Source organism: Heliangelus exortis, chromosome 4, assembly GCF_036169615.1.
Source record: "Heliangelus exortis chromosome 4, bHelExo1.hap1, whole genome shotgun sequence".
In the NCBI taxonomy this organism is placed as follows: Eukaryota; Metazoa; Chordata; class Aves; order Apodiformes; family Trochilidae; genus Heliangelus; species Heliangelus exortis.
Window position 1 is genome coordinate 2,916,121 of NC_092425.1, and position 27,164 is coordinate 2,943,284.

Below are 27,164 nucleotides of genomic sequence, written 5' to 3' on the forward strand. Positions count from 1 at the left end.
GCCTTCCTCTGGCTCTGCTATAAGGTAACGAGTGCTTTCAGGGAATTTTTCATGGTAAAAAGATTGTTAAGAGGATTGAAATGTGATCAGTTTTCAGTGTAGAAAAGAGGTTTTGGTAGATACTAAATGTCTCCTTCATCTGGCAGAAAAAAAAAAATAAATAAATCCAAATAACAACAAATGGGGATGAGCCGAGGTGTATTTAAATATGGAACAAGCCACCTCCTCTCTGTGTGACTTCAAATTGAGATGACTTTGTTTGACATTATGTACAAGTTGTGCTTTAGGAAAATGTTCATGACTGTGAGGGCTAAGTGGGCAAAATACAGATTTTATTGTGCACAGGAATCCTCAGATGACCTAATGTTTCTTTCTGATGAGAAGAATTTTAAATTATTGCATCAAATCACCTTCTATCAACTTTTCCTTATTTTATAGCACTTAATCTTCACAGTAACATCCTTTCTAAATCCTTTTTAAACTAATCCTACTCATTCTCCTTTATGAATCTCTCTCCTGCAACTGTTTTCCATTCCTGTGCTGTTCCTCCTGCTGATTTCTGAATTCTTTCCCTTTCTCTCTTTATTTTCCAGTGACTGTCTTACAGGTTTGCTTTAATTTTTGAGGAAAAGTGACCTGTGCCATACAGTGGCACAAAGGTATTAAATAATGTTAGCAAAATGCTGCAGTTCATCTGCTGCCATTGCCTTCTGCAGGATTTTCTGCTTATTGGATCACTGGTAAATTAGGATCTATATACTCCAAGTGTTTATGCTGCAGAGAGGATTTTCAGGAAATACTTAGACTGTACAGAGGAATTTTAATATTTATTTCAACTCGTTGTGAAATGCAACCCATGTTTCTTTGACAATTTGTCCACTTGATCTGTTAATGTTCAGTACATATTAGAAACAACTGTTCAGTTTTGCTTTCTCCTACATTTCATGCAGTTTGATTGAAATTCTGCAATTGGACAGTTGAGCATGGAGTATTCCTGAAAGAGTCTGCAAATTCTAGTAGCCTATTAAAAAAATAGAAAAATAAAAAAACCTCTTGGATGAGAACTTACTTTCTTTTTTTGCTTCTAGGACGTGTAAAATTACTCTGTGCCAGGCAAGAAGATTATTAAACACGTGTTTGGTCATGTGCAAATGAACCTTTTTGTTCAGATGGTGAAAACAACTCCAGGGAAGCCAAGCCTACTAAAGGTAAGATGCAACTCAAATAATCCCATCCTTTTAAAAATATTTGCATACAAAGCTGGATTTCTTCTTAGGAGTGTCTTCCTCTTCACTTATTCAGCAGTGTTTTACCAATGATGACAGTGACCCTCAATACAGAAATTATTTGGAGATGAACTCTGATTTATGGCAGAATGATGGAAACTGCCACTTGTTTTCAAGTAGTAATTATCCAAACACAGCCAAGAGTGAAATTCTGTTGCTGGAAATGCTGAAAAGTATTCAGTATTTTACAGTCTCAATGTCAGTCCAGCATTCAGCTGAGAGTTGTACTGAAGCCTTTTTTAATTTTTTAGCTGGAATAATTAGGATGATCTCTGAACAATACACGTGACAAATGATTGCCCTCTGTCACAGGCAGCATTCAGTCTTCAGCATTAAATTTTGGTAGAAAATGTCCACGCTTTATTTATCTTTGCAAATGTACAGACTCTGCAAATGGTACATGGTGTATAATTGCAATTTTGCATAAGCCTGCATTTCTGCAAGAGCTTTCTCTAAGGGTATCTCAAAAATATTTGAAAATTGGTTTCTGGATGAGCATAAAGAATTCTAGATTCTGCTCTGAAGTATCTGAACCTTTTGAGCTGCAAATTTAATGAAAAAAAGCTGAACTTATCTTAATGGAAGAGTTAAACATTATTTGACCCTGAAGAGTTCTATGAGAGAACATACATCATAATTTTCTTTTATCTTCTGTTGTTTTGAAGTATTGCTGCAATATCCAGAACTGCTCGGATAGTGACAAAATTATTATGATGCCCAATTAATTTTAGCAGGGATTTTTCTAAAGCATTGGGCAGAATCATTCATTAATGTGATGCATTCTGAATTCCTGGGAAATCTCTTCCAGAACCATGTCATTTCTTACTCTATATGTATCTATATACATATATATATGTAAAATATATTTATATATACATATATATTTTATATGTATATATATACCTCAATTAAAAATTGCTGTCATTAAGTACATTAATACACAGTATCTTTGAGCCCTGTGCTTACAGTTGTGCTGAACTATTGAAAGTTTGATTAATAGTTGATTTTTAAAAAGTGTGCAAGCCTACTGAGTGAATATGGATTAATAGCATTCTCTCAGAAATAAAGAGCAGCTTATAAGGAATAGAAGACAGGAATACACACATTTACACAGGTATAAATTTCTAACTTGTTGACTACTCTTTGGCCAGCTTTGACAATGGATTTGGAGATTTACAGTATAAGTTTTGCCAAGGACTCTTAAGGCTAAGATTTGTGTCAGGAAGTCTTTTTGTGTTAATTATGTTTTCTCCTCTTTTTCAAAATAGCTTTTTTTCTAAAAAGAAAAAAAAAAAATGGAAGGCAAAAAGAAGCAGCCTGTGCTTCTTAAATTGTTAATTTATTTTAAAAGATAATTTCCTCTGCTTCAGGAAACTGGCATGCAGCAAACCACTTCTAAATCCAGCTGCAATCCAGTACTGTAAAAAACAGAGAGTTTATTGGTACCAGACATTTGTAAATAAGTAATTGACAGTCAAGCTATAACAATAAGCAATTCCAAAAAAAACAGGGAGCTGCCAGAATAAACAAGTTTTCAGTGAGGTCTCTCCAATGCTGTATATCCATCAGGGTCAGTCCCATCAGTGGTGGTCAAAATAACAACTCTGGGACCAGCTGGAGTTCTGCAGTGCAGCAGCAGTCTCCTCCTTTTGTCTCTTGCTTGCTTCTCTGCAGTCTTCCAGTTGGATCCCTGGGCACGGGCACTGTTGCCTGAATAATGTGTCTGAGGGTTGGTGACAAATCCCAAGCCTCTGGAATTGGTGGGATTCGGATACACAGAGCCCTGTGGTGAGCAGAATGGTGCTGCCAGGGGGATGCAGGTGCAACACTGCAGCTTTGGAGGGACCAGCACCACTCAGCCAGGCCTCTCTCCCTCCTTTGGGTCAGAGCTGTGGGGACACAGCTCAGGAACAGGGCACATTTGCCCTTCTTCCCATTCTTGGTACAACAGGAGAAACATTCATGGGTTTTGCAATAGCATCTAATGAAGCTTTGATGTTGTGTTCCTCACCCCCTCCTCACCTTTTCAAGCTTCTGGATGGTTTTCTCCAGTCCACCCTCCCCACATTCTCTGTGCTTTCTCCTTACCTCCTGCATCACTGTCTTTTGCAGGTCTGTAAAAAGCTGTCTGGGCAGCAAGGTCAGAGAGGGCTGCAGAAGACATTTGCCACATTTCAGCAACTGACAACAGTCATGTAGAGTTGAAGAGAAAACATAAAGGTAAGAATGATCTGTGCTAATCTGGCAGCACTCTGTGGGTAGTGGTGGGCACATTAAAAACTGTGTTAGCTAATGAGGCACTTTCACTGTTTACCACAGTGAAAACTTGTGATTTAAAAGAGGGAGCACAGACCTCTTCACTTCTGCCCAGTGCAGCATCAGAAAGATGCCAGACATCAGCCAGGTGGGCTAGGTAAGAAAGCATAACTTTATTATGAATGGGACACAAAAAGAAAATTAATGATGGCTTTGTGTGGAGGGAAATTGTGCCTAGTGCCAAAAAAAAAAACCAACCCCAAATACTATGTTCCCTTTGTTAGGAACTACAGATGAGGTGGTTTTGGGGGGGTAATTGGTATTGTCCCCCTCCCCCACTGTGGGAAGTTATTTTCTGAACACTCTACTGACAATCCTAAGAGGTTTGTTTTTTTGTAAATGCAGTCTTAGTGTCTGCATAACTCCCTTAGCAATGAAGTTTTTGAAAGTTAGAACATAGATACCGAAAGTCCTAAAAGCCTTGGCTTAGAGTATCTGCTATATGACTTTCTGCTGCTTTTGACCTCCAGGGTGTCTATTTTATAAATTAATTTCCTAGAAGGAAAAATTAAAAATTTGCTTTGATAGGAGTTACCTTTCCTACTGGTGGTGATGGTGCCAGGCTCTAAAGAAAGAGGCCCAGAGGGCTGGTGACAATGAACAGCTGAGGAATGTCTCAGGTTCAAGAGAATTCATGGTGCTTGGTTATTAATTTTTTTTTTTGCTGCTGTGGAGGCAACGAGCAGGAAAATCAGATTATGCAGAAGATGGCTTTAATTCCAGTAAATTGTGGCTTAGGTGTCAGGAGCTGGATGCATGCTGTTGAAATTGTTTTTATACAGGTAAGCACATAAAGATATTTTAATTGCTTTCATTAAAAAAATGTTTAAAATCATAAATACTATGGGTCGCAAAAAAACATAAGGCAAATAGTACAGTAATAGGTAGACACCCACATTTATACTGTAAATCAAATATATGCTGTTACAGAGTAGAAATACATTTATTTTTTTAGAAAAGTTAATAAGTATTTCCAAAGAGATGTTGCATTGCTGAGGCTGCCCTAGGCTAAGAGGAAGAGTATTTGAATTGTTTAGCAATCAGCTCTTCAGTACTTGTGTCATGACAGCAGATCTCTGAGCTGTTACAGTCACCCTCTGTTCCCTTGATGAGTGACAGAGTGAGTGACAGCAATTGTCCCTAAATTTAGCTGTTCTTTTATGTATATTGCCCCCAAATATTAACTGAATGGTTTCTAAGCAATCAAACTTAATTTTTTTGAAATTCTGCATAATGCCCTTTGGCTCAGCTCTGTTGCTCAGTGTTTGTGGTGGGCAGCAAACTGCCTGTGCCTATTGTTTTTGTTCCCAGATTAAATCTTTGGAGGCTTTGGCAGCCTCAAGCTCTGCTGAACTCAGTGGGCTCTCAAGATGCTCACAAGTTGCTTTATGCCGCTGTTAGAAGAGTTGGAATTTTCAAAGGCCTGCCCACCAAATATTGCAAATAACAGTAGCAAAGCCTTTTCATTTTGTACAAACATGAGTGCAACCTGGAGGCCATTCCAGCACCCATCTGTTTGAGCAAAGGGTTACCAGAAACAAGTAACAGGGATACTGAGACCATTGCTCAATAACCACAGCTATTATTTTGCAATATTTCTTGAGCTCTGCAGGAGTTTTCCTGGGATCAAGAACTTAGTTGGTTTGGTAGCAACATTTTCATTCATGTCATATGGACTGTTCCATGTCATGCTTCATGTCATGAGAGCTGAAGGCTGTTAGCTAATGTTTCAGAATTGCTAATTACAGATCTTGCATTTGGATGCTGTAACCTACAGTAAAATACCATGAGCACCAGCTTCACCCACCTGGAGTCTCTGTGGTGTGGATCACTATCCAGGGAAAGTCTCTGGGCACCTTTCCTATTTAACCTGGTTTATTCAGCATCCTGCATGCTCAATAATTGAAAATTATTTCAAATAATTTTGAAATATTTTCAAAAGTTATTTCTGAATGCTTACGTGTAAAACTGGCCCGAGAGAAGCACACAAATAATTATGACTTAAACCTGTCTTGTAGAAATGACACATTTTAAAATTGCCTTCATGTGTTTTACCAAACCTCAGCCCAGACAGTGCTCTGAGACACAAGTACAATAAGAGACCTTTTTCTTGTACAGCTAAAATATATGTTGTGGTTTTTTTGTTTTTTTTTTTTTTTCCAATAGATTTGCATATCTTTCCAGAAAGATCTACTTTTCTTAAGCAGCAGGTAAGGAAAAGAATTTGGGTAAAATATCTGGGGAGGGATGGGAAAGGACGTTTCATATATTTAATCTTATTATACATTTTTCTACATTAAAGACAACAGGCTGCAAATATATTCTGCTACAAAGCTTTGTGTAAGAAATATCTCTATAAGAAAATACATCTCATTAAACATTTCCTGTAAATAAATTATCCTAAATAACTATGTTTTGCAAGAGGAAAAGTAGGGGTAGGCCAATGGTAAGAAGAGCTAAAAACTGGTGAGAGAGAGCTCACTTCTGCAGCCCCTGTGCTCAAGCTGGGTACCATTTTCTTTAATTTGTAATCAGATTGAGAGCAACAGAGTGAGTTCCTCTGCTGAGTGTGTGATGTGTCAGTGTAAACAGCACTTGCCAAACTGGTTCTTGTATTTTTTTTATTACCTTGAAATGATGGTATTTCTGAGCCTTATTCCTGTTTCAGTTACACTGGAAAAACTCTGAAAAAAAGCAGAGTTACAACGACAGGACTGCAAGATAAAACTCTGAGTGTCACCATGAAAAAAACTCAAGACCCTGTGACCTAGAAGTCTCCTCTAGGTCAATAAAAACTTAACTCCAGTAGGGAAAAAGGCGTGTGAAATTCTATTCTTATTTATAGTCTTACAAAAATACTTATTAATCTTATGTTAAAGGTGATGTAGCTGAGGTCTGTGTTCCAATTAGGAACTCTGAGTCAGGAGGTACAGGTAAGCTGTAGCTTTGAAACAAACACTGCTAGAGACATGGCAGTGTAAAAAGTCTTAGGTATGGGTGACATGGTCTTCAGAGTTAAACTACATACAGGTGTAGCCACATTGTTCAGAAGTGACTGAACAGAAAAAAAAAAAGCCTCTTGTTATTACAAAAGATGAAAATGGGTCATTATAAATGGGTAATTACAACCTAGCAGTAAGTCAATTATAGAATCAGACTTCTTTAAAGAAATGTCAGTCTCTTTACCAATGTCTACACAGAGGAATACTTGCACGTACGTAAAATGAAAAAAGTTTGAAAAGACCTGGGGAATAAGTCAAGGGACAGAGACTACCTTTTGTTTTTTCAGACCAGTAAACAACCAATGTGGTGTTGCCAGCTGTTTCCACAGTCCATGTACTTCTGTCATTCCTGGCAGAACATTCCAGCTTGAATGGACATCAGGTTCAGGCTGGATGCGTGCTGCAGGCTGCTGTGCTGTGGCATCTCATGATGTTTAACAAGCCATTTGGGGTTGTACCAGCTTCCCACATCCTTTCCTGTGGCAGAGAAGGTGCTCTCGAGCCAGCTCCCTTTTTCTTTGCTGCCTTTAAGAAACAAATCCATTCTATTTCTGCAGGGTGCTGTCTGTAGCCCATTGCTGCTAATAAAATGTACAAATCTGAGTTTGTAGCAGTATGCTCTGAGCACCTCAACACGTGTCCACATCACGGGTTATAACAGCAACGGTGTCACAGCTCCGTAGCTCTTCATGTTGGGCACTTCCACACTTTGCTGTTTGTTTTGGAAACTTCTGTAATGCAAATACTCTTAGGCAAAGTAAGTATATTTAGGACTAATGAGCAACTGCCTGTATATAACTGTGGAGTCAGCATGCACATATTTGCTTCATCTGTTCAACCCAATGTATACTAGCAGTAAACTGAGGCAAATACAAGCGATTAAGAGCCATACTATGACACTGAACTACATAAAGCATTTCAATTTACCTATGTGTAGGAAACAAAACTCTCTTTAAATGCCTCCTCTTAGAGAAACTGCTGCTCTCTTGAAACTGTGAGATGGCAATTTTTTTACCTCTTTCACGAGGGCCTGCAAAACACACAGCACTCTTGTCCTGCAGGAGTGCTTGCTTTCTGAAGCATCAGCCCTGGATGACAAGGGCGTGTGTGGACACTCACAGTAACTTCATTTCCATTTCTCACACCTGCAATAATGTGTTGAGAGATGAGTCCTCCGGGCATGCACTGCTTCCTATAGGAGTAAAACGTATACAATTTCTCTAGCAGTCATTACCACGCTGGAAACCCACTGTAGCTCTAACACTGGACTTCTGAAACATCACAAGACAACACAGCAAGGGAAGTGACATTAATTTCCATGGTGCTTGTTTGCATAGTAGCATTTCCCACACGCTGTAGAAGTTATTTACAGAAGAGCTGCTGCACAGTAGGAGAGAACCCCAGCTGCACTCGTGTTTACCACCAGCTCAAAAAAGAAATGCTTTTGGTGTCACCTCTACTCCTACCCTAACTGTTACTGTAGCCATTCCACTTTCATTTGCAGTCCTCATTTCCCACCGTGCCACGATGCATTAAATACATAAAGCCACAGTCACTCAGTCCTAGCTTCCCAATCCTCCTTCAGATTTTCTGGCACACGTGAAGTCTGGATTTAGAAGAGGAAGTTGCATCTTTCCATACTTTGCAGGACAGCCCTTTGGCACAGTCACATCTTTGGAATATCTCCAACCCGTGGGAGCCTTTCTTACGCTGTTTGGTGCACACCTCTCCCTGGTGCAACACGGGCTTGCAAATTTTGGTCCAGAAATGGCGAGCACAGCAGTGTCCCTCAATACAGTCTGATGACCTCAGGCAGGGATCACCTTCATGTCCTAAAAAGAGCAACCAAAATATTATTTTTTACTTCATGGCAAAATGTGAAAGTACAGATGCAGCGCAGGCTGATGCTAAAGGAAGCTCAGAGGGAAAGGAGGGATGATATTTCCATCTATTTGAGGGCTACAAACACAAGAAAGGTTCAAGGGGTTAATTAATACTAATAACAGGACTTACTGTGGAGAAATTCAGCCACAGGACTGTAGGCTGAATTACAGCTGCTTAATTACACAACTCTTACAAGAAGTGGATGTTCCCTTTTGCAAAACTGAAAAAGTGGGTTGTCACCCACCTCTGGTACAGAGAAAAAAGCAGATGCTCTTTCAGTCACAGGAGCTGCTGGCTGACGTTACATCATTTTGAGTCACGCTGTGAAGTCTTGAGATAAAATTCACTCCTGTGACATTACTGCCTATTCCTGGCCTGCATTGCTGTATCCTAACAGCAGTAACATGGCTCACAACATAAAGGAACAAAGCAGTGCAGTGCACACGTGATCTTACCTTTTATGTGTGACAGCTTGGAGCGTGGCCTCCCGAGGTTCTGCCATCCCAAATCCTTGCTGGCATAATGACCGTTCTTCCTGTTGCGTGGCCCTTCCAGAGCAGGGATGTGAGGTGTAAGGATGCTTTCAGTTACTGGTATGCAAATACCTGCAAGGAAAAGAGAATCATTTATAGATTGGAACAAGCAGAAAAGCCTCATCCAGCCTGGCCTTGAACACTTCCAGGGATGGGACTTTGACCATCTCCCTGGGCAACCTGTGCCAGTGTCTCAACACCCTCATGGTGAAAAACCTTTTCCTAAAATGAATCCATCTACCTCTAGATTTAATCTGCTCCCCCTAGTCATACCACCACCTGAGATCCTGAAGAGTCCCTCACCAGCTTTCTTGAGATACTGGAAAACCATTTTTTTGCTTTAAGAAATATGTATTCTGTGCAGTTTCCCAGTGAATCAAACCATGCTGAATGCAGTGCTGTGATTTTGGGGTTTCCCCACCTCAAAAATGGGAAAAAAAAGTGTGGTAGTACACAAGCCTTAAACACAGAAATACTACTAAAGAACAAAAAGGTGGAATGAAGGAGAAAATAAGGTCTTTTTGGTTCAGAAAAGGGGTGCTCCCCAAATGCTGTGTTTTAGGGGGAGAGGCAAGAAGCGAGCTGGTACCGTTGTTGCAGCGGTTCCCGGGGCAGCACATCCCGTCTCTATGGCAACGCTTCTTCTTCCTCCGGCACACCGTGCAGGCAGATGTTGCTTGGTGAGGGCTGTGGCAGTACCTCCCAACTTCACATTCCTTGTCATTCGTACAAGGATAGACCTGGTGGGGAAAAGGAAGGTTTAGAGTGAAGCATCCAGTTTGTACAGGGAGCTAAAAACAATCACACACACACACACAAAGGAAGGGGACTGCCAGTTGAGACACCACTCACTGGGACCCAGAGATGCAGGTATTGCATCCATACAGCAATCTTTAGGCTCATGCTGCTGGTGAAGTTGTATCTGCTTAAAGAATAGAAGAGATACAACCAGCTCCCTGGTTGTATCTTGCCTCAAACATAGGATGGCACATGAGAACTCGTATTTTTCTGGGTTCAAAGAATCATAAAATAGTTTGGTCTGGAAGGGACCTTTAAAGGTCCTCTAAGTCCAACCCTGCTGTGCACAGGCACATTTTCAACCACATCAAGTTTCTCAAAGCCCTGTCAAGCCTCATCTTGAATATTTCCAGGGATGGGGCATCTACAACTTCCACGGACAACCTATTCCAGTGTTTTGCCTTTGCAAAAAATGTCTTCCTAATATCTAGCTTGAATCTACCTTCTGTAGGTTTTAACTCTCATCCTACTGCAACAGGCACTACTAAAAGTTTTGTCCTCAGCTTTCTTATGAGCCCCCTTCAAGTATTGAAAGGCTGTAATAAGGTCTCCCTGGAGCCTTCTCCAAGATGAACAACCCCAATTCTCTGTGTCTGTCCTGGCAGAAGAAGTGTTCCATCCCTCTGGGAATTTTTGTGGCCCTCTGAACCCGCTCAAACAGATCTCCATCTTTCCTAAGGCATGGAGAGACAGGGGTTCAGGCTTCTGATTCATAGACAGGACCTTAAAACTCCCCAGCAAAAGAACAGAGAGAGTCATAAAACTCCCCTCAGTCATTAAAAACCCTGAAACACTGCCTGCAATAGCTAATATTTTAATTTAAACTCCAAGGAGGCATTTTCCTTTCACAGCTGTCAAACACACTGATAGGTAAGGTCACTGTTCTCCCATTGGTTCACATGACACTGGTACAATCTCCTTTGCAGCTGCACCACTCCCCACTGGCCCTCACCCTTTGGACTCCTTGGAAGCAAACAAAAACATCACCACTCCACATCTCACTTTGATAACTTCTGCTTCACCTGGGGGCTTAGTGCACTCCCTAAACTTGCCACCTGCCAAACAACACCCTGTGGTATGCAGCATCAAACACGAGCTGTCTCACGTGTATCATCAGACACACATGTATACAATTCTCATGTGTTCATCAAAACCAGAATTATCTTACAGGAAAATTTATTTAAAAAAAAAAAAAAAAAAAAGGATGTGAAAGCCCTGTATTCTCCCATAAAGGCAGAGAAAGAAGTTTATTCCTACTAGAGCAAAAAGACACAATGTTTTAAGGAGGCCAAACAACATACACTGCCACATTCCAGGATTCTTTCTGCAGACTCCCACACAGCTACAACTATGCTTTGTCTGCATCTAATTTTACTGCCCATTAAATTAATTTTAGATTTTTTCTCATTCCTCAAAAATTATACTTGAGGAATTTGTTTAGATAAAAAGATGAGAATAGATTTTGGGCGCTGTCTGGAAAATTATGTTCATATTTCCTCAACTAATTTTCTCCAGCATTTTAAATAACTCAAAGCATTGCTTTTACTGCTTTCAAAATTACTCTTGCACAATTAATTATTCACCACAAAATAAAACTCAACTGGCTAATTTACAATACAGGAAGATTACTTTTCTAATAATATTTTAAATCAAGGGTTGATTGTATTATCCTCAGAAAAGAAAAACTTGGAAGCTGTTAAGAATTTGCTCTGAAAATTGTTCTTTTAGGTGGAGAACTTTGTGTTTCTCTGTCTTTGTGTCTCTTGAGAAACCCAGAACAAACAAGAAGTCTGATACTGAAACCAAGCAAGTTTCTCTAGTGCTGTTTTTAGAGAGGGAATCATGCCATTTCCCATGGGATTTCATTTGTTTTCTTTGTCTTTTACAGTACCAAAGGTGCTGGCTGTGTATTCCCAAGTGCTGCTGCCCTGTTCCTTCTGCCCTCTGAATAAATACATCCTTGATGAATCATTCCAGCTCTTCGGAGTAACCTGAGGTATGTGTAACTCTTTCTCCCTTAAGAATCAACATTTCCTCTTGAGTTCATCCCTGGCAGGATGAACATCCCAGAAAGTCAGAACTTTTATCTAGGGGCAGCAATAAAAGACAAATGCAAGCAACCACCTGTATGGCACTCTTCAGGCATAAGTGGATTCTACCTGTTCCAGCAAAACAGAACTAAAGTGCTCTCCCCTCAGTCTCATTGCTCCTTTCCCTCATTTTTCCAGCAAGAAACCATTGATACCGAGTTACAATTTATGATATAGCTACCATAAGAGTAAGGCATCCCTGACTTAAAGGAGACCTTACTAAACCAAGGATCTTACAGCACAGAAAAGTGAGTTTTATATAGACCTCTGCATGTTTGGAAAACACTAACACTGCTGGCTGAAGGAAATGCAAATAAAAAACAGATGAACTAGCTAAAACCTGGAGATGAAGGCATTTTAGACCCTTGTCTGTCATCAAGCCCTTCATAACTGCATCTTTTTTTCCAGTGTGGGCATGTGGTATACACCTGCAGCTTGTCAGCAAGAAGCCTCCTTGCAGTTTTCTTTTGGTTCCTCAAATAGCTTTTAGGAAAAGAGTTTCCTGATCCTGAACGGTGCTAATGAATGCTCCCACAGTCTGTATTTAGCTTCTATTTTACTTTTGGCTTTTAGGCTGAGTGACAGGTAAAAGGTATGTATCTAATTACCAGCTCTCATTTAAGGATGTAACAGTGACAACTATTAAAAGTTGTAACAAACTAAAGGAACAACTTTTACCTAAGTAAAACTTAACAACTAACAGTTTTGTCACATTGAAAATTGCCAAGCGAAGCCATGCAACTCAGCCTTTCGGCCCACTCCAGAGCTCCATCCTAAAAAAAAAAATCAATTTTGAAACTAAAAAATGAGCAAAACCATTCACCTACCTAAGGCAAATGACTGCAGCCCATAAAAAATAGTTTTGTGTTACATATAGTCCAGACAACAATTGGCAAGTCCATTCAAAACCTCAAAAGACCAGCTGCCAGCCAGGTACATGCAAAACCCTCTAGCAAACACTTGACACCATCAATTGCCTTGATCTTTCTTCCAAACCCACTATCTATTTGATATCCCAGCTCCCAATCACAGGGAGCTTGAAACCCAAATGCCTAAGGACAGCCTTGTGTCTGGTGCCTGGTCACTAGAAACTCATTGGCATAACTCCTGCTCCCAGCATATTCCTACCAACCACTGCACAGCATCCACAATGAAACAGCAAAAATAAAGGAAAATAATACAGTGTGTACACAGCCTTGGTTAACAGGGGAAAAACGTGTTCATAATTGTCCTGCTTCTGGCAGCAGCTGACTCAATCTATATATAAATACATATCTTTTAAAAAATACATTTTACAGGATAAAGCAAACATACTTGTAAAAACAAACGTGTTAACAATTGTCTGTGTGCAAGTCTAGGTTTCCAAAATCTACATCACAGTGCCTGAAAAAGAATCTTTACTTTTAAGGAACTGCTGAGAACATTTCCTAGATACAGTGCAAAGACACAAATAACTCCCAGATGGAGAGAGGAAAAAGCAAGCTGTAAACCAGCTCTACTTCCCCAGCAATAATAACTAATTCTACAAGGCACAGCATCCCGTCACATTCTTCAATGATTCGGATCATTTTCTGATCGTAAATCTCTATCAACTAAACACAGCTTTGATATCATGGGAAACCAGATGAAACTGAGATAAAATATGTAGCAGTCCCTGAAGCTGCTTTTGAACAACGTATTTGGTTTTTTTTAAGCCAGATTACAGGCAATCAAGTCACCCATAGCATGACATAAACAAAGTTTGCCTGTGATAATGAGTCTCCTTCGCTGAATCTGTTGTCTGATTAAGAGCATTGCTTGCTGACACGATTTCTCCTCAGCCATCCCAATTACTTTTGTATCCTGGCACAAAAGATACTGTTGAATTCATGTCCAGAAATGGACACCAAAGGTGATCTGGATAGTTTGCAACAATGGAGGATTCAGGATAGCTATTTAAGAAGGGGCTGCTCATGCTCTGCCAGGACACCTCCTGCATCAGTCCATCAAGATTAACCTTTGAGAGCCAGGTCACAGCACCAGGTACATGTTAAATTTTTCTCCTTTTGAGAGTGAGAATATGAACTTCCACTCCTGCCCTTCCTGATACAAAATGCCAAGAGCACACGAGAAAAATACTCAAGGAAAACAATGCAGGTACTAGAGAAGGAGAGTTGGGTCAGTGTTTGAAGTTGAACAAGACCTTCCAGGAGTACAACTGAGGCTCTTCCTTTAGTATTAACTTCACAGTGAGGTTGAGGAAGGAACTGACAATCTCACTTTTGTGACTATGTGGCTGAACACCATTCCCTTGATTTAAGGAGTGTGCAGGACTGAGGTTTATCTCTACCTTTGTCTTCCCCTTTTGGCAGAAGAGATCTAACGTAGCAACTTATCTCAGTTTTCTTGATATGTTTGCATTTACCATCCCACATATTTCATGTGGTCATCCTGAGCCACAGATTCTGACCACAGGCTGGAGCAATGCTAAGGGGTGTGATTGTTGTGCTATGGAGTCAGTCAGTCAGTCAGAGTCTCTCTGTCTGGCACTATAAAATGTAACAGAGAAGCACTCCAGGGGAAGAGTAAGACAGACCCTGTGATGTGCTGAAGGGCCAGTGAGTAGACTGATGGCAGACACACTGTAGAGAGCTTTGGGAGATAAGGGCTTGAATTTCAGCATGGCCTCCAGCAAACATTTGAAGGTGATATTTCTGGCCAGTGTCTTAGTCACCAGGCTCTCATTTGCTCATGTTATGGTGTCCCAGTTGTTTTTAGGCTAAAGCTACTCCTCACTGTACTAGCCAACTAGGTCAGAGAAAGGCAGGGAGAGCCACTGGTGTTTTTACCTAGGCTGTGTCATCACTTACCCAGCACAAGCAGTCCTAGACACTGCTGGCTTCAGACCCACCTCCAGTGCTGAGAGAAGCTGTGCCTGAATAAGTGATGTGAGGGAACAGATAGCAGTAGTGACTCCCCCAGAAGCAGTTAACTTTTTTTTTAAAGTTTTTTAAACACATCATAAAGTCCAAGTGCAGAGTTGGTCCTGGCAGGAGATCATGGCAACCACCACTCCCAGCAGAAGAAACAGCATGGAGATTATTCATTACCCTTTCACTGTGGATGCTGAGCAGCTCTCAAGAAAAGAACTGAAGTCTCCCATACCACATAAATGACAGTATTACTGCTCTTACTGTGCTGGACACCTGGCCAGCTCCTGTCTCATACAATCAGTCTGGGATGGTACTGGGGACTGAGCTGGGTAACAGAAGGAAAAGCCAAAGCCAGTGGTATGGCTGGAAAGTAAGAGCACTGCAGAGCTAACAGGTCAGTCCTTAATCACTCTGTCTCACCAGGCAAACAAGCAGTAGCTATGGCAAAGGTCAGACAAGAAAATGGACATGTTCATTATCCCAGGAATGGTTTTGCTTCCCAGGTACCAGTGTGTTACAATCAAATCTAACCCACAACTCACAGTCCTGTACAGCCAGAATCCCTACTTATCAATAAATTATTCATATACCTGTGCCACTAAGTTATGCAATCATGTCCAGAAGTGCCTTTTTCTATTGTCAAAATTATTTTACACCTATATAATCTTTTATAACCACACCATTGCCTGTGAGACAAGTCATCACAAATGAATTGCTACTGCAACTCAGTCTATTACTCACTTGTTACTCAAGGAAAAAGAAAGGTTATTTTCTTTAAATTCACAGAAGTAAAATGAATTGAAAATAATGACTCTGAGATAGCAGCTGAGCTGGTGTGCTAACTAAATGATTGTAACTGACCTGAGCTATAGGCAAGAGGACAGAGTTTCCACCCTCTACATAAGAGATGAACAATAGAGCCTGTTTGCCCTTTAGACTGCTCATATTGCTTAATATTCCACAGCTGTTAAACATGATGAAGCAACCAACTGGTTCACTCGTGGTGAGATCTTCTCCTTACTGTCCTGCTTTGGACAGGACAGAATTATCTTTCTGAGCAAGGGCTTGGTCCCCATAGAGCAAACATATGAAACAGCCAGAGGGGTGCCAGGTCTGCTTTTGCTTTTCTCTCTCTCTCTCTGAAGAATTTGTTAATTCAAAGGAAAAGCATGACAATTAACTAGCAAATGCAAACATATGCTTTAATCAAATAGTCTGTTGTCAAGACTAATTACAAAGAAGGCAAAACATTGTTTGGCTCCTTGGTTAGGCTGAATTCTGAGTTGAGATCTCAAATTTGTTTTGGCTTTAGCAGATTAACGTTGGTTGGACAGTTGAATGACTTTAGAACCAGATGAATACATCACATGTGGGATTTAACTCTCTCCCCTTTTTGGAGAGAAAATGGAGATATGAAAGGAGAAGACCTGATACAGCCTCACAGGACACAAACCTTTGCACAAATAAGAGCTCTTCATACAGAACCACGTGTGATAACGGAAAAATGGAAGGGGGAAGTCAAAGCTTTTTAACAAACTAATAAGTCCCAACTCTTTGTAGTTTGTTGGTTTTTTTTTTTCCCCTGCAAGACAATGAAACTATTTTCTGATAGCTTCTTAAGTGTATTAAGTGTATTAAGCCCAGCTTTCCCGTAGCTACTAAGCAAACATGTACATCAAGATGTGGATGGGAAGTGATTGACATTTACTACTACTTTGTTTTGAATCCCAAGTGAGAAAGGAGTTTATCAGGAGCCATCTGGAGCAATGCAGTTTTCCCACAGCACTGCTGATGTTGCTTTTTTCTATTCTTAGCTCAACACAAGCATAGATGAGAGGGGGGGATCTCACTGCACAAGCAGAAAGCCAGGGTTAATTTATCCCATGGAGGAAATCACGCTGTGCTCTCAGACGGCTCCAGACATGGATCCCGTCTCACACTGGTCTCACCAGAAACTCAACTCTCAGTGACTGCTGTGGCACAGACCATTCCTGAAAGCAAAACTCACAGCAGTTGCAATGAAACAGATGAATTCTCTTCAGTTGCTGTGACAAGTTTAACAATTCAACTTTTCTCACCAACCCTCCCTCTTGTTAAAATACTGCATCTCTGACCCACTTCTCTGGCAGACCTAGTGAGAAAGGCACCATCTCTGCCTCTACATGAAACACAGGCACTTTTTTCTAGCAATAATTTGTTTTTAACACTTGAACTTAAAACAATGCTGCTGTTCAGGAGGTCTGATTCACAGAGTTCTACATCATGGATACATATACTGCACCCTCCAAAGATCCTTCTTTCAAACTGTGTGGCTAATGGTCCCAGAAGCCTAGATTATTGAGACAACAAATGTTCATGTTTCAAAGTAGTACTCAACCCCACTGCTAGACCACCAGGAGAAGAACATTTCTAAAACATGCAGTAGTCCAGCTCTCACCATTTGCTAGAGCCAAAGAAAACTCAGAACTTAACAACCAAAAAACAAACCTCACTGGGGTCCCTCTGAACCAGCAAGGCTGCAGGACTCACATGGGTCCTGACACAGACTTTCCTCAATCCAGCAAAAATGTCATGGGAAAAAACTTCCCATTCTGCAAGGAGCAGGCATTTGTGCAGGGAGCTGTGCTTAGGGGGAGCCTGTAGGGAAACCTGAGGGAAAAAAGAGTCAATTACCCTAAAACAAACACGGGAAACGTGTTGCCCTGTTGCATGCAGAGCTCACCAGCCTGAGCGGTGTCACCTCAGTGACAGAAAATGAAAGAAGCTCTGAATGTTTTCAGAATGAATGTTTCTCTGAATGAAAGAAACTCTGAATGTTTTCAGACATGAAAACCTCCAAAGACTTTTCCTGCATGAAGTCTCACTCATACTGTGACCCTAATGTCATCTCCTGGCCTCCGTGGTGGGTTTCAATGAGCATTTTAGGACTGCAGCAGAGCCTCTTATCCAGCAGCTTACAATTCAACATTTTTTCATCCAGAACTACCTACATGTTTTGTGTCCTACAGGGAGGAGGCAGTGTCTGGTTCAAGCTGGCCTTGGCTTCAGGAGGACATACAGAGAAGGTAAACTGAAAGACTGCAAGTGGATCAATTAAATTCCTGGATAGATACTATTATCTGAATAAAAATGGCTTTAATTTAGTGCATTTTACATACCTTATGAGAGTATACACTGAAAAGTTTAAGGCACTTGAAGAAATCCACCTTATGAGTTTATTCAGTTCCTCAGCTAGGTAAAACCCAGAACGAGTTACATTTCCAAATGACTTAAAGAGCAGCACACTATACCCAAAAATATGCACAGATGTTGTTTATACCACACAGCATATACAGCATCGTTCCCAAGCCAGCTCAGCTATGGCCCTTCCTGTTCTGTCACAAATTTAAGGCAAATTAACAGCCCAAGGTCCATACTGGTGTTGCAGCTGAATCATGACCTTCCAAAAGAAATGCACACAAGAAATGTCCCATGCACACTGGGCATACAAAGGTGCTCAGGTTTTCCCTCCCTACCTCTTGCCATGACCATGGAATCACACAGCAGTGCTTCCTTCTCAGTTTTTGGAGACACCATGAGCCTCCTATGCTGCTTGATATTGGAGGAGGCTTCCTGCTCCACAGAACTGGTACCTTGCAGAAGACACGATTAAAGAAGGTTCAAAAGTCTGAGGAACAGTCACTTTGACCCCAGATTTTACAGTATTTGTCTCAGTGGGTATGATTCATATTGCCTGGTGAACTACCAGCTGCAGCATTAAAACAGAAAGCATCAAAACAATGTTAGGTAATCTTTGAAGTCAACAATGTAGTACTAAATCAAATATGACAGGAAGCCTCTAGGTCTTGGTTTTATGTCATTTTTAAATGCATCACCAAAGAATGCCTGAAGAATAAAGTTTTGTTAACACACACTTTGTTCTGTGTCCAGCCTTTTCAGCAGACTGTTCTTGCCCTTTTATCTCTGTTTTTTCCCTGCCCCTTTTCTGATGGTTTAGCTTTCTACTCTTGTCTCTAATTGGCTATTTATCATCTGTTCCAGACTAAGATTCTTCTGGCTTTTTGATCAACACGTTTACTGTGACGGATGAACAGTGTGTTGCCAAAAACAGTTTCCCCCCGTGGATCTATTAACTCTAGAAGCATGGAGTTTTTTATTAAACTAGAGAACACTATCCAGATGGAAACAGCTAACAGATCCTATGGCTCACAAGGCACCAAGCCTTACACCACAGGTAGGTGCTCAGATAGTGTATCTGGAGCAGAAGTGTCAGTAATTTACTGTTCTAACACCTGTGTGTGAACATCCTCAACTCATGATGCACTTTCAAGGTGGAGCTTTCATTGGGAACCATCTCTGCAACCACGTATTCACGGCAAGAAAAATGAGATAGCAGCTTTACCTTCTGCAGCAGAGCTACTAAGAAAGTAAAATTTTTTTGCTTTTAAACATTTGCAAAATCTAGAAAAAGCAAGGGGAAATACCCTGTCTTACTGAAGTTCAAGCAAAAAACCTCCTTTTTGTCTGCTGCAAATCTGGCGAGAGAGTGCTTCCAGGTTATAAACATTTGTGCAGTGGCTGCAGTCCTCACCCTCCAAATGACTCTTGCAGAATACTCTCTGCATTACAAAACACAAAGCATTTAAGACACCAGTTTTCAAAATGCAGTTTTCTCTGCCCCTCACGTTTGAAAGGACGGCCCTGAAAATAGGAGCTGGTGTCAGCTGGAGAGACAGACAGATGCCATATGTCTGAGGAGGATGAACCACAGTCTCCACCTCAGCAGACTGCTGACTGCAAGGGAACATTATTACTGAATGTCAGCATTATTGTTTGTCTCCCTGGTGGTCATTTCTGTGAGAACACCTGGCTCGTAGGCCTCTTTCAATCCCCACTTCTTTCCTCTATGCATCAGAAACCACAACTGTCATCTGATATTCAAAACACCTTCCCTCTTCCTGCTCTGCATCAGCTCCCCTGCAATTGTGATGGCTGTGACTGATCCACTGCAAGGGCAACTGAGAGGGACCCAAGTTCCTTGAACTCCAAAGCACCCACAGAGAAATGCAATCAGCAATCAAAAATCAGCCCAAAAATCAACACCAGGGCACCTGCACAGCCCCCACTCTCATGCAGCACAGAGAACTCAGAGACATGGCCACAGAAGTTAACGAGTTTTAAAAAGAGGGAAAGAAAAAAAAGGGAGAGAAGAGGTGTTATTTAACTTCTTGCATTTAGTCCAAATGAGTAAGAAACAGAACAAGTTTACAAGAGTGCAGGTCCTCATCCTGACTCATTCTAGGAGGATGCTTGTATGAGGAGCCAGCAGTGCTGATGCACTGGGACTACCTGCAGAAGAGCAACTGTCCTGGGAAAGAGCTTGGTCACAGCCCCCAGAGGGCACAGGCAACTTGTGTGAAGTGGTTAGACTCATATTGCATTTCAGCTGATTCCTCAGTGAGAGTAAAAAGAAAAATTATAATACTGGGCTATTATGGCAAATTATCAGACTTTACTCAAAAGAGGCCAAAGATGGCAGAAAAGGAAAGGACCCCTAACAGCATCATTAAAAAAATCATTGTACTCTTATTATATTATTAAGTTAGAGCTGCCTACCCGACTTCAGCCTGTGGTAAATAACACAGTAATCAAGGTTTCAACACTATTTACCCTTTTCTTTCAAAATGCTCCTGGCTAATTTTGCACAAACAAGAAAATAGGAACAACACAGCAAGGCAAGAATAACTTGTGAGTAAAACCAGATGAGCACTAACATATTTACATAGTGTAATGATTTCACTACTAATTCAAACAAACCCAGGCCCCTATTCTCAGAAGAGAGAGCTGAGCACATGCAGTCCAGGAGGCAAGAACAGGGTGGCTTCAGACTACAGTTATGTCTGCAGCCCCTGAGTTAGAAGGGATTGCTCTTAGTTTCAGTCTGCAAAAGCCACTGAGGGACCATCTTTCATTCCAGACACTGTAGTTCTACAGCAACTTCTCAATCTCATGGGACCCTTTCTATTCTCAAGCAAGACTTACTTCAGGGCTGAATACCATAACATAGAAAAGGAAGGAGAACAAGATTTCAAAAAAATATCTAATTCGTATTTTAAAAAATCCTAATTAACACAAATTAGAGAGGAAAAAAAAGGTGATGGGGGGGAATCCAGACCCAGACTTAAGTCTACTACCTACAGGGGACAGTCATTCCTTGATAAAGGAAGAAAAAAAAAAAAAAAGTAAAAAAACCCCAGGGATAACCCTATATAATCAGAATAACCCTGTGCCATTTCTGAATCAAATCAAAATGGACACTGCCCTATTGTAGTCATTGTTAGCATGTGGTTACCTAGGATTCTGACATTTAACACTGAATTAACAACAAATCTGTTCTCCACCCTCTTCCCATTTTATTGTATCTTCTGAACTTACGTTTTCAAGCATTCTGTTCTTGTCTGAAAATAATATTCTTTATGTGGAGTTACAGATTCTATTCTTTGTTCCTAGATGTCTTGGATGTTGATCAACAAAAAGTCGTTAAAAAATTTAATCCTCTACGCTTGGCACTACATCAGTCTGAGAGCAGTTTCTTTGTAACAGCCTTTGGAATAAATATCCATTAAAGATTTTTTTTTTCCTTATAGGGGTCACCCCCACTTTGCAGTGGGTGGCCCTTTCGTTTATCCCATTACTGTATTTCCACTTCTAAAGCTAAGCCAGATGCAGCAACCTGATCCTACTTTTTAGTTCATGCAACTTCACTGTAAGGCAAACTTCCGCGTATATCTGATCCTTGGTAGGAAAGCCAAAGAAACAGGAACCGTGGTAATACTTGCACCACCTTCTTGACAACTTTTATTCTGCATGAGTTAGATTCTCCAGGGGACTGCATGCTTCGTTAGCAAGCATTTTTCACATAGTCAGCCCATATCTGAACTCCTCCTGTTGGTGTTATTTGCATTATAACCGTGCCCTGAGGCTCTCTGTAGGTGCTACACTTTCTTCCAATTCTCTCCCAGTTCTGCTTGATTGGTTCTTTCTCCATGAGCACGACCAAGCAAGGTCTGAAGATTTTAAGGGCTTTGGTTGGTTGGTTTTGTTTGTCTTTTTCTTTTTTTCTTTTAAACAGATGGACCCAAGGTAGTAGAGACTAAATGCCTTGGCTAGGCCATAAGGAGTTCACAACACACAATTTTCTCCAGCCCTCATCCATTTAACTGTATGATTCTTTCAGTTTTTTAAACTTGCACCCTTACTGTCAGATGTGCCAAGTGTGACTGCATTTCCTCTACAGAAAGCTACAAACACATATCAAAGTGGCTCCATTTACCAGCCCAGTATGAAAAAAAAAAAAAAGTAGTTCTACTCCCTAGTCATACCCATGGAAGCATATTTTATATAAATATCTTGATTGCCTGATTCATATTTTATAGATTACCTTACTCTGCTTATTTAACAACTATCAAATAATTCCTAGAGCATGGATACGTGCAGAGCTTTCCATGAACTCTGCTCTGAAAGTAATTACTGAGCACATCCATGTCATTATAGCAAAGGAAGATTTCCTTCCACACCTTTTTGCTAGAGTGTTTGCTGGAAGATGTGAAAGAGATGGGATTTATTGTTCCCCCTGTACATCACATGCCCCTCCAGAGTGGGGGCAGGGAAGGAAGCTTTAATTAGGCAAGTAAAAATGTTTATAAATAAATCTTGGGTAGCAAGATTCCACTAGCAGCAGTGGAATTATTCAAATGCTTGATGTTATTTGTATTTTTATGCTTGTGAGAATACAAGCATTTTTTTAATAGTTTACTGTACACAAAGCATGATTCATCTCTTAGGCAACAGATTATTTTCCTAGTTATGTTGCAAGGAGGCAGAAAAGCAGACTACACATTGCCATGCTTGGAAAGTTCTTCATCACAGAAGGATGAAGTAATACTAGATGGCCTTCCGCAGTTAAGAGAAGAGGATTACCTTACTCAACTAATTCCTTTTCATTTTCCTGCTCTTCCAGTTGTCCAGAAGACAGAGTACTTTGCACTCAAGACAAGTGAGACAGCACATTTCCCTGGCAAGGTGCCCTCTGCACCACGACTTCAGCACAGTGCTCTGAGGAGCACTCAGGCTCCAGGATTCCTCTCCACCTGCTCTGAACCAACAGTGGTGGCTACAACCCTACTCTGCTGAGAGAGCTGCAAAACCTGCTAGGAAGCTCTTTGCACATCCAAGTGTCTAAATTCACTTAAGTGTCTCCACATTTTATGAAAAATAAAACAAAACAAAAAACCCACGCCCTTTCCAATAGACCAGTCCCAAAACAGGCACAGTTCTGTCTGGCTTCAGGAGTCTGGATTCTGAAATGCCATTTCCAGTGCTCTTCCCTGGTATCAATGGCACAGAAGCCACCAACAGCAGGGTGCTGGGTGCTGTGTGGGTGCTCTCCTAGCAAAAGCTAAAAGAAAGGAGGAATGAGAATGCCTCCTCCCTCCACCCCACTGCCTGCAGGCAAAGGAAAACTTGTGGGAAGCTGCTGCTCTGAACACTCCCAGAAAGCCTGATTCAAAGCCTGGACTCTCTGAGCCCATGCTGGAGTTATGCTGTTACAAATTAAATTTCTTTTTTGGATATACATAGGCATGGTGCATAGCATGGGCTTTATTCCTGAAAACCCATATGTGGTCTCTTTGGAGCACTTGCTCTCATTTTAATCAACAGAACTTCACTGGAACAAGACGCTCAAGGACTTGGCCCAAAGGCAAGACATTGCTCTACCTTAAAGGGTTAACAATTAGGATATATACTGTAGAGATGGAAGCTTTGCTACTAAAAGAAAAACCTACATTTTCATCAATATAATTAAAATGATCAGTCAAATTCTTGGTTTGAGGCTGTCTGTCTATCTTGAGCTGCAACAACAAGGCACGTTACTTAATACTTAGCTTAAGTTTTAGGTAGCACACAGTGCACTTCCAGAGATTTCATCTAATTTAAGCACCTTTTTGCTTTTTTCACAGAATCATCATGGCTGGAAAGGACCTTCAAGATCATTGAGTCCAACCATCAGTCCTACAGGTAAACCAGTGCTGAAGCCTACAGACTGAATGTGTAAAGGAGCATTGGGATCATTGGGATCAATGTAGATACTGAGAGAAGTCCCTCAGTAAGCCAGACCACACAAGTACTGCTCATCAGTTAGGCCTCTGTATACTTCTTGAACATGAAAACATAACTACATTGTTATTTTGACATTCTTCTAGAACATTCTGAGAGAACATAATCACTCTGCTCCAAATCATTCCTCTTCAACACTTTTCTTATTTTTCCTCATTCTTGTATTAACAAGATTTACCCTGCTGGGTCATGACATCTGAAAAAATAAAGGAAGAAGCCCATTCTTCTTTAAAAAGAGGGCAAAATCTGTCTACACACACACACCTTTGCAATCACTGACCTCACTATTTCTCTCCTGCAGTTTTAAGTCCTCAATAGAAAACTCAGTGAGGGGAAATCAAAGGCACTAACAAATACCAGCATTAGCAACAGCACAACTATCTGTCACACCAAGAAAAACCAGCTGTTCATAGAGTGATGGCCAGCAGGGACTGTGTGCTAGGAGCAAAACACAAATGCCTGGATCCTCCCCAACACCTCTTCCAGCTATTTGTACAATCCTTTGCCGACCTTCTTCCCTCATTTCTTTTCAGCCTCAGCTTCTTTATACCCATGGCTAAGCCACGCTTGCTTGCCATATACCAAAACATTCAAGTTAATTATCTTTAAGTCTTCAAGCCAAAGTACATCTGGCTTGGAAATGAGAGGCTGCCTTAGGTCTGTCTTCCATGGAAATACTCACACACACATCTGAGTGGAAAAACGCCCGCGTGTTGCGGATTTGCCGAGGACCGTGCAGTGGAGCGCTTATCGCTCCTATCGGGTGTAACTCAAGAAAGAGTTTGGAAAAGTTCAAAAGCAAAGCAGCAAGCTGTTATTTTAATGAGGCTCCATTAGGCAGCACTCTGTTCATGACTCCCCCGGATCACTGTTTTCATTAGCAAGCTGCAGGAATAACAGCAAAGCTTTTGTACAGCGCCCGTTGCTCGGGCTCCCTCTCTGTCAGTGCTGCCTTCTACATGTGCCACCCAGCACTGCTGTTATCTGCTCTGTGACAAGGAAAAAAAAAAAAAAAAGTGATGCAACTGAATGGAAATTTTGTGGCTGGCCAACAGAGGGGCTTTCCCAGCCAAAATCAGAACAAAGGTTTTAATTATTTAGGAAATCAAAAGGCTACAAAGGCATGATATCTTGCAATCACTCCCTAATGCGTGTAGTCCTTGCTGTGATATATAATCCCATGGTTTCTTGCTGGGCTTCACAATGGATTTGCTCATTAAGGACTTAGCACATAAGTAAAAGATTTGAAGAACAGGTCACCAGCACGTGACAGCATAAAAATATTATTAGATGTAAACTGCATGTTAGTTGGAAGCGTTCGCTGTAACCTATTTTAGAGCAACTTGGACAAGGTCTTGAAAAGAGGCACAGAAATGGTCTGGTTTATTCATGGTAAAGCTAAGAATCTGAGTGTCAATTTTTCTGAAAAAACACATCCACTCACCTATGCACCAAGTAATGCCATGGTCTGACAATGTCCTCAAAAATCCATTTTGTGCATTTGAAATGAAACTCCTTCAAAGCTTAAATAATCTGCTTTTATAGACTAACTGGGTCTATAAATACTTAAAGTCACTTGACACATTTGCGAATCTAAAAATACTTTTAAAAAACATTACTGCATTCAGAAAAAGCAGCTGTAGAGCTCTCCATAAATCAACTTTTTCTGCTTCCTCTGAGGAAAACCTGTTCCAATTTCAGAGTTAAGACTCCAGTTCAATACTACAAAAAACACATCTGAGAGATTAATCACATTCCTTGTTCCTAAACCTAAGACATTTAGGCTGCTCCCTACATCCACCAAACCTACTCTATAAATAAACATGCAAACATAAAGAACATGCAAAATGTCCACCATGTCCATGCACAGACACGGTCTCACCAGTTCTGGGGGGACTGAAGGTTGTGCCCTAAATATGAGAATACAGGAGCTCCAAATTTTGAGTATCAGGCTGCTTGTGGTGAAAGAGAAAACATTCAGAGGTTTGTAGCCAAGTCCCAGCTGAGGGGTGGTGGATCTCTACCATCTGCTCTCAGTTCTAACCAGTGCATGGTGTTGCTCTTCCCTGCAGGATGCCCTCCCATGGATCACACAAAAAGTCTGGACTATCAACCTTTTAGTGCTTCAGGTTCTACCAAAGTTTTGTCCAAAAAAAATTGGGCAGCTCCCAGGCATTCATGAGGCCACCAGACACTGCTAATAACACCTCATCTCCTCAGAGTGCACAGCCATACAGTAACTCTGCTGTCTTTTAATTAATTGCTGAATCTCTTTTTCAAAATTCAGAAACTAACATGCTTCAGAAAACACATGGTTTTTAGAAAAACCCCACCACTTCTTACTGAAGGATGTGCAAGAAGCAGTGCTTCTGAAAGGGTGCCAAGAGTCTGATGTGGACTCTCAGAGGAGCATCACCAAGCAGCCCAAGCAGAAAAAAAAACTTTTAAAAAAAATATTGTAATATTTAGTTTGTATTTTTCTAATTTCTTTTAATAGCCTAGGGAATAACATTGGCAAAAGGAAAAGCCACAACAAGAATTGTTAAGAAGCACATTAGGGTACCACTTAGTGACTGCTCTGCAGGGCTAGTGCCTACCATGAGCCAGGCTAGCAGGGATTCTTCATGAGTTCTACCACTTCCAAGAGGAGACACACATATGCTTTCACCCCTGAAAAATGCACTGCCTATCTTTACCACATGCACAGCCTAAAACTCATACATGGATGCAATGATGATTTCATTTTTTAAATTCCCTCACTTATCTAGATGTATCCCCCATGAATGTACAGCAAAGGTACAGCTGGGGACCACGCTGGCTTATGGCAAATGATAACAGATTATAAAAAGCAACTACATAATTTGCAAGTGTTGTTAAAACAGTGTTATATATATTTTTTTTCTTTTTTACTCAGAGGTAGCAGAGGAACCCCAGTTACAGACAAGACCTGTATTGTTCTAAGCAAAGCAGAAGTAGGAATCCCAGTGTAAATGCCAGAAGGGTTCAAATCTAGCTCTGGTGGACTTACAAAGGGTTGAATGGGGTCCAAAGTCTTTTAGGATATGTCAACAAATCAAATTGAAAACACAGCAATTCCAACAAGGGATCTGTATGTACTTACACACTGCATATTGGTATACCTGCCATGGAAGAATTGGGTTTAGTT

At 40.9% G+C, this 27,164-nt stretch overlaps 1 protein-coding gene across 4 annotated transcripts in view; it reads right to left on the reverse strand.

Annotated features, from left to right (window-relative positions):
- Window positions 1–4,298: 4,298 nt before the first annotated feature.
- DKK2 (dickkopf WNT signaling pathway inhibitor 2) overlaps window positions 4,299–27,164 on the reverse strand; it is a 125,055-nt gene continuing 102,189 nt past the window's right edge. For all 4 annotated transcript variants that reach the window (XM_071742641.1, XM_071742642.1, XM_071742639.1 and 1 more), the window contains 3 exons: window positions 9,611–9,761; window positions 8,944–9,093; window positions 4,299–8,436 (listed from right to left, as the gene is read on the reverse strand). In XM_071742641.1, coding sequence (XP_071598742.1) covers window positions 8,186–8,436; window positions 8,944–9,093; window positions 9,611–9,761 — 552 coding nt within the window. In that variant the 3' untranslated portion in view covers window positions 4,299–8,185. The remainder of the gene's footprint in view (window positions 8,437–8,943; window positions 9,094–9,610; window positions 9,762–27,164) is intronic.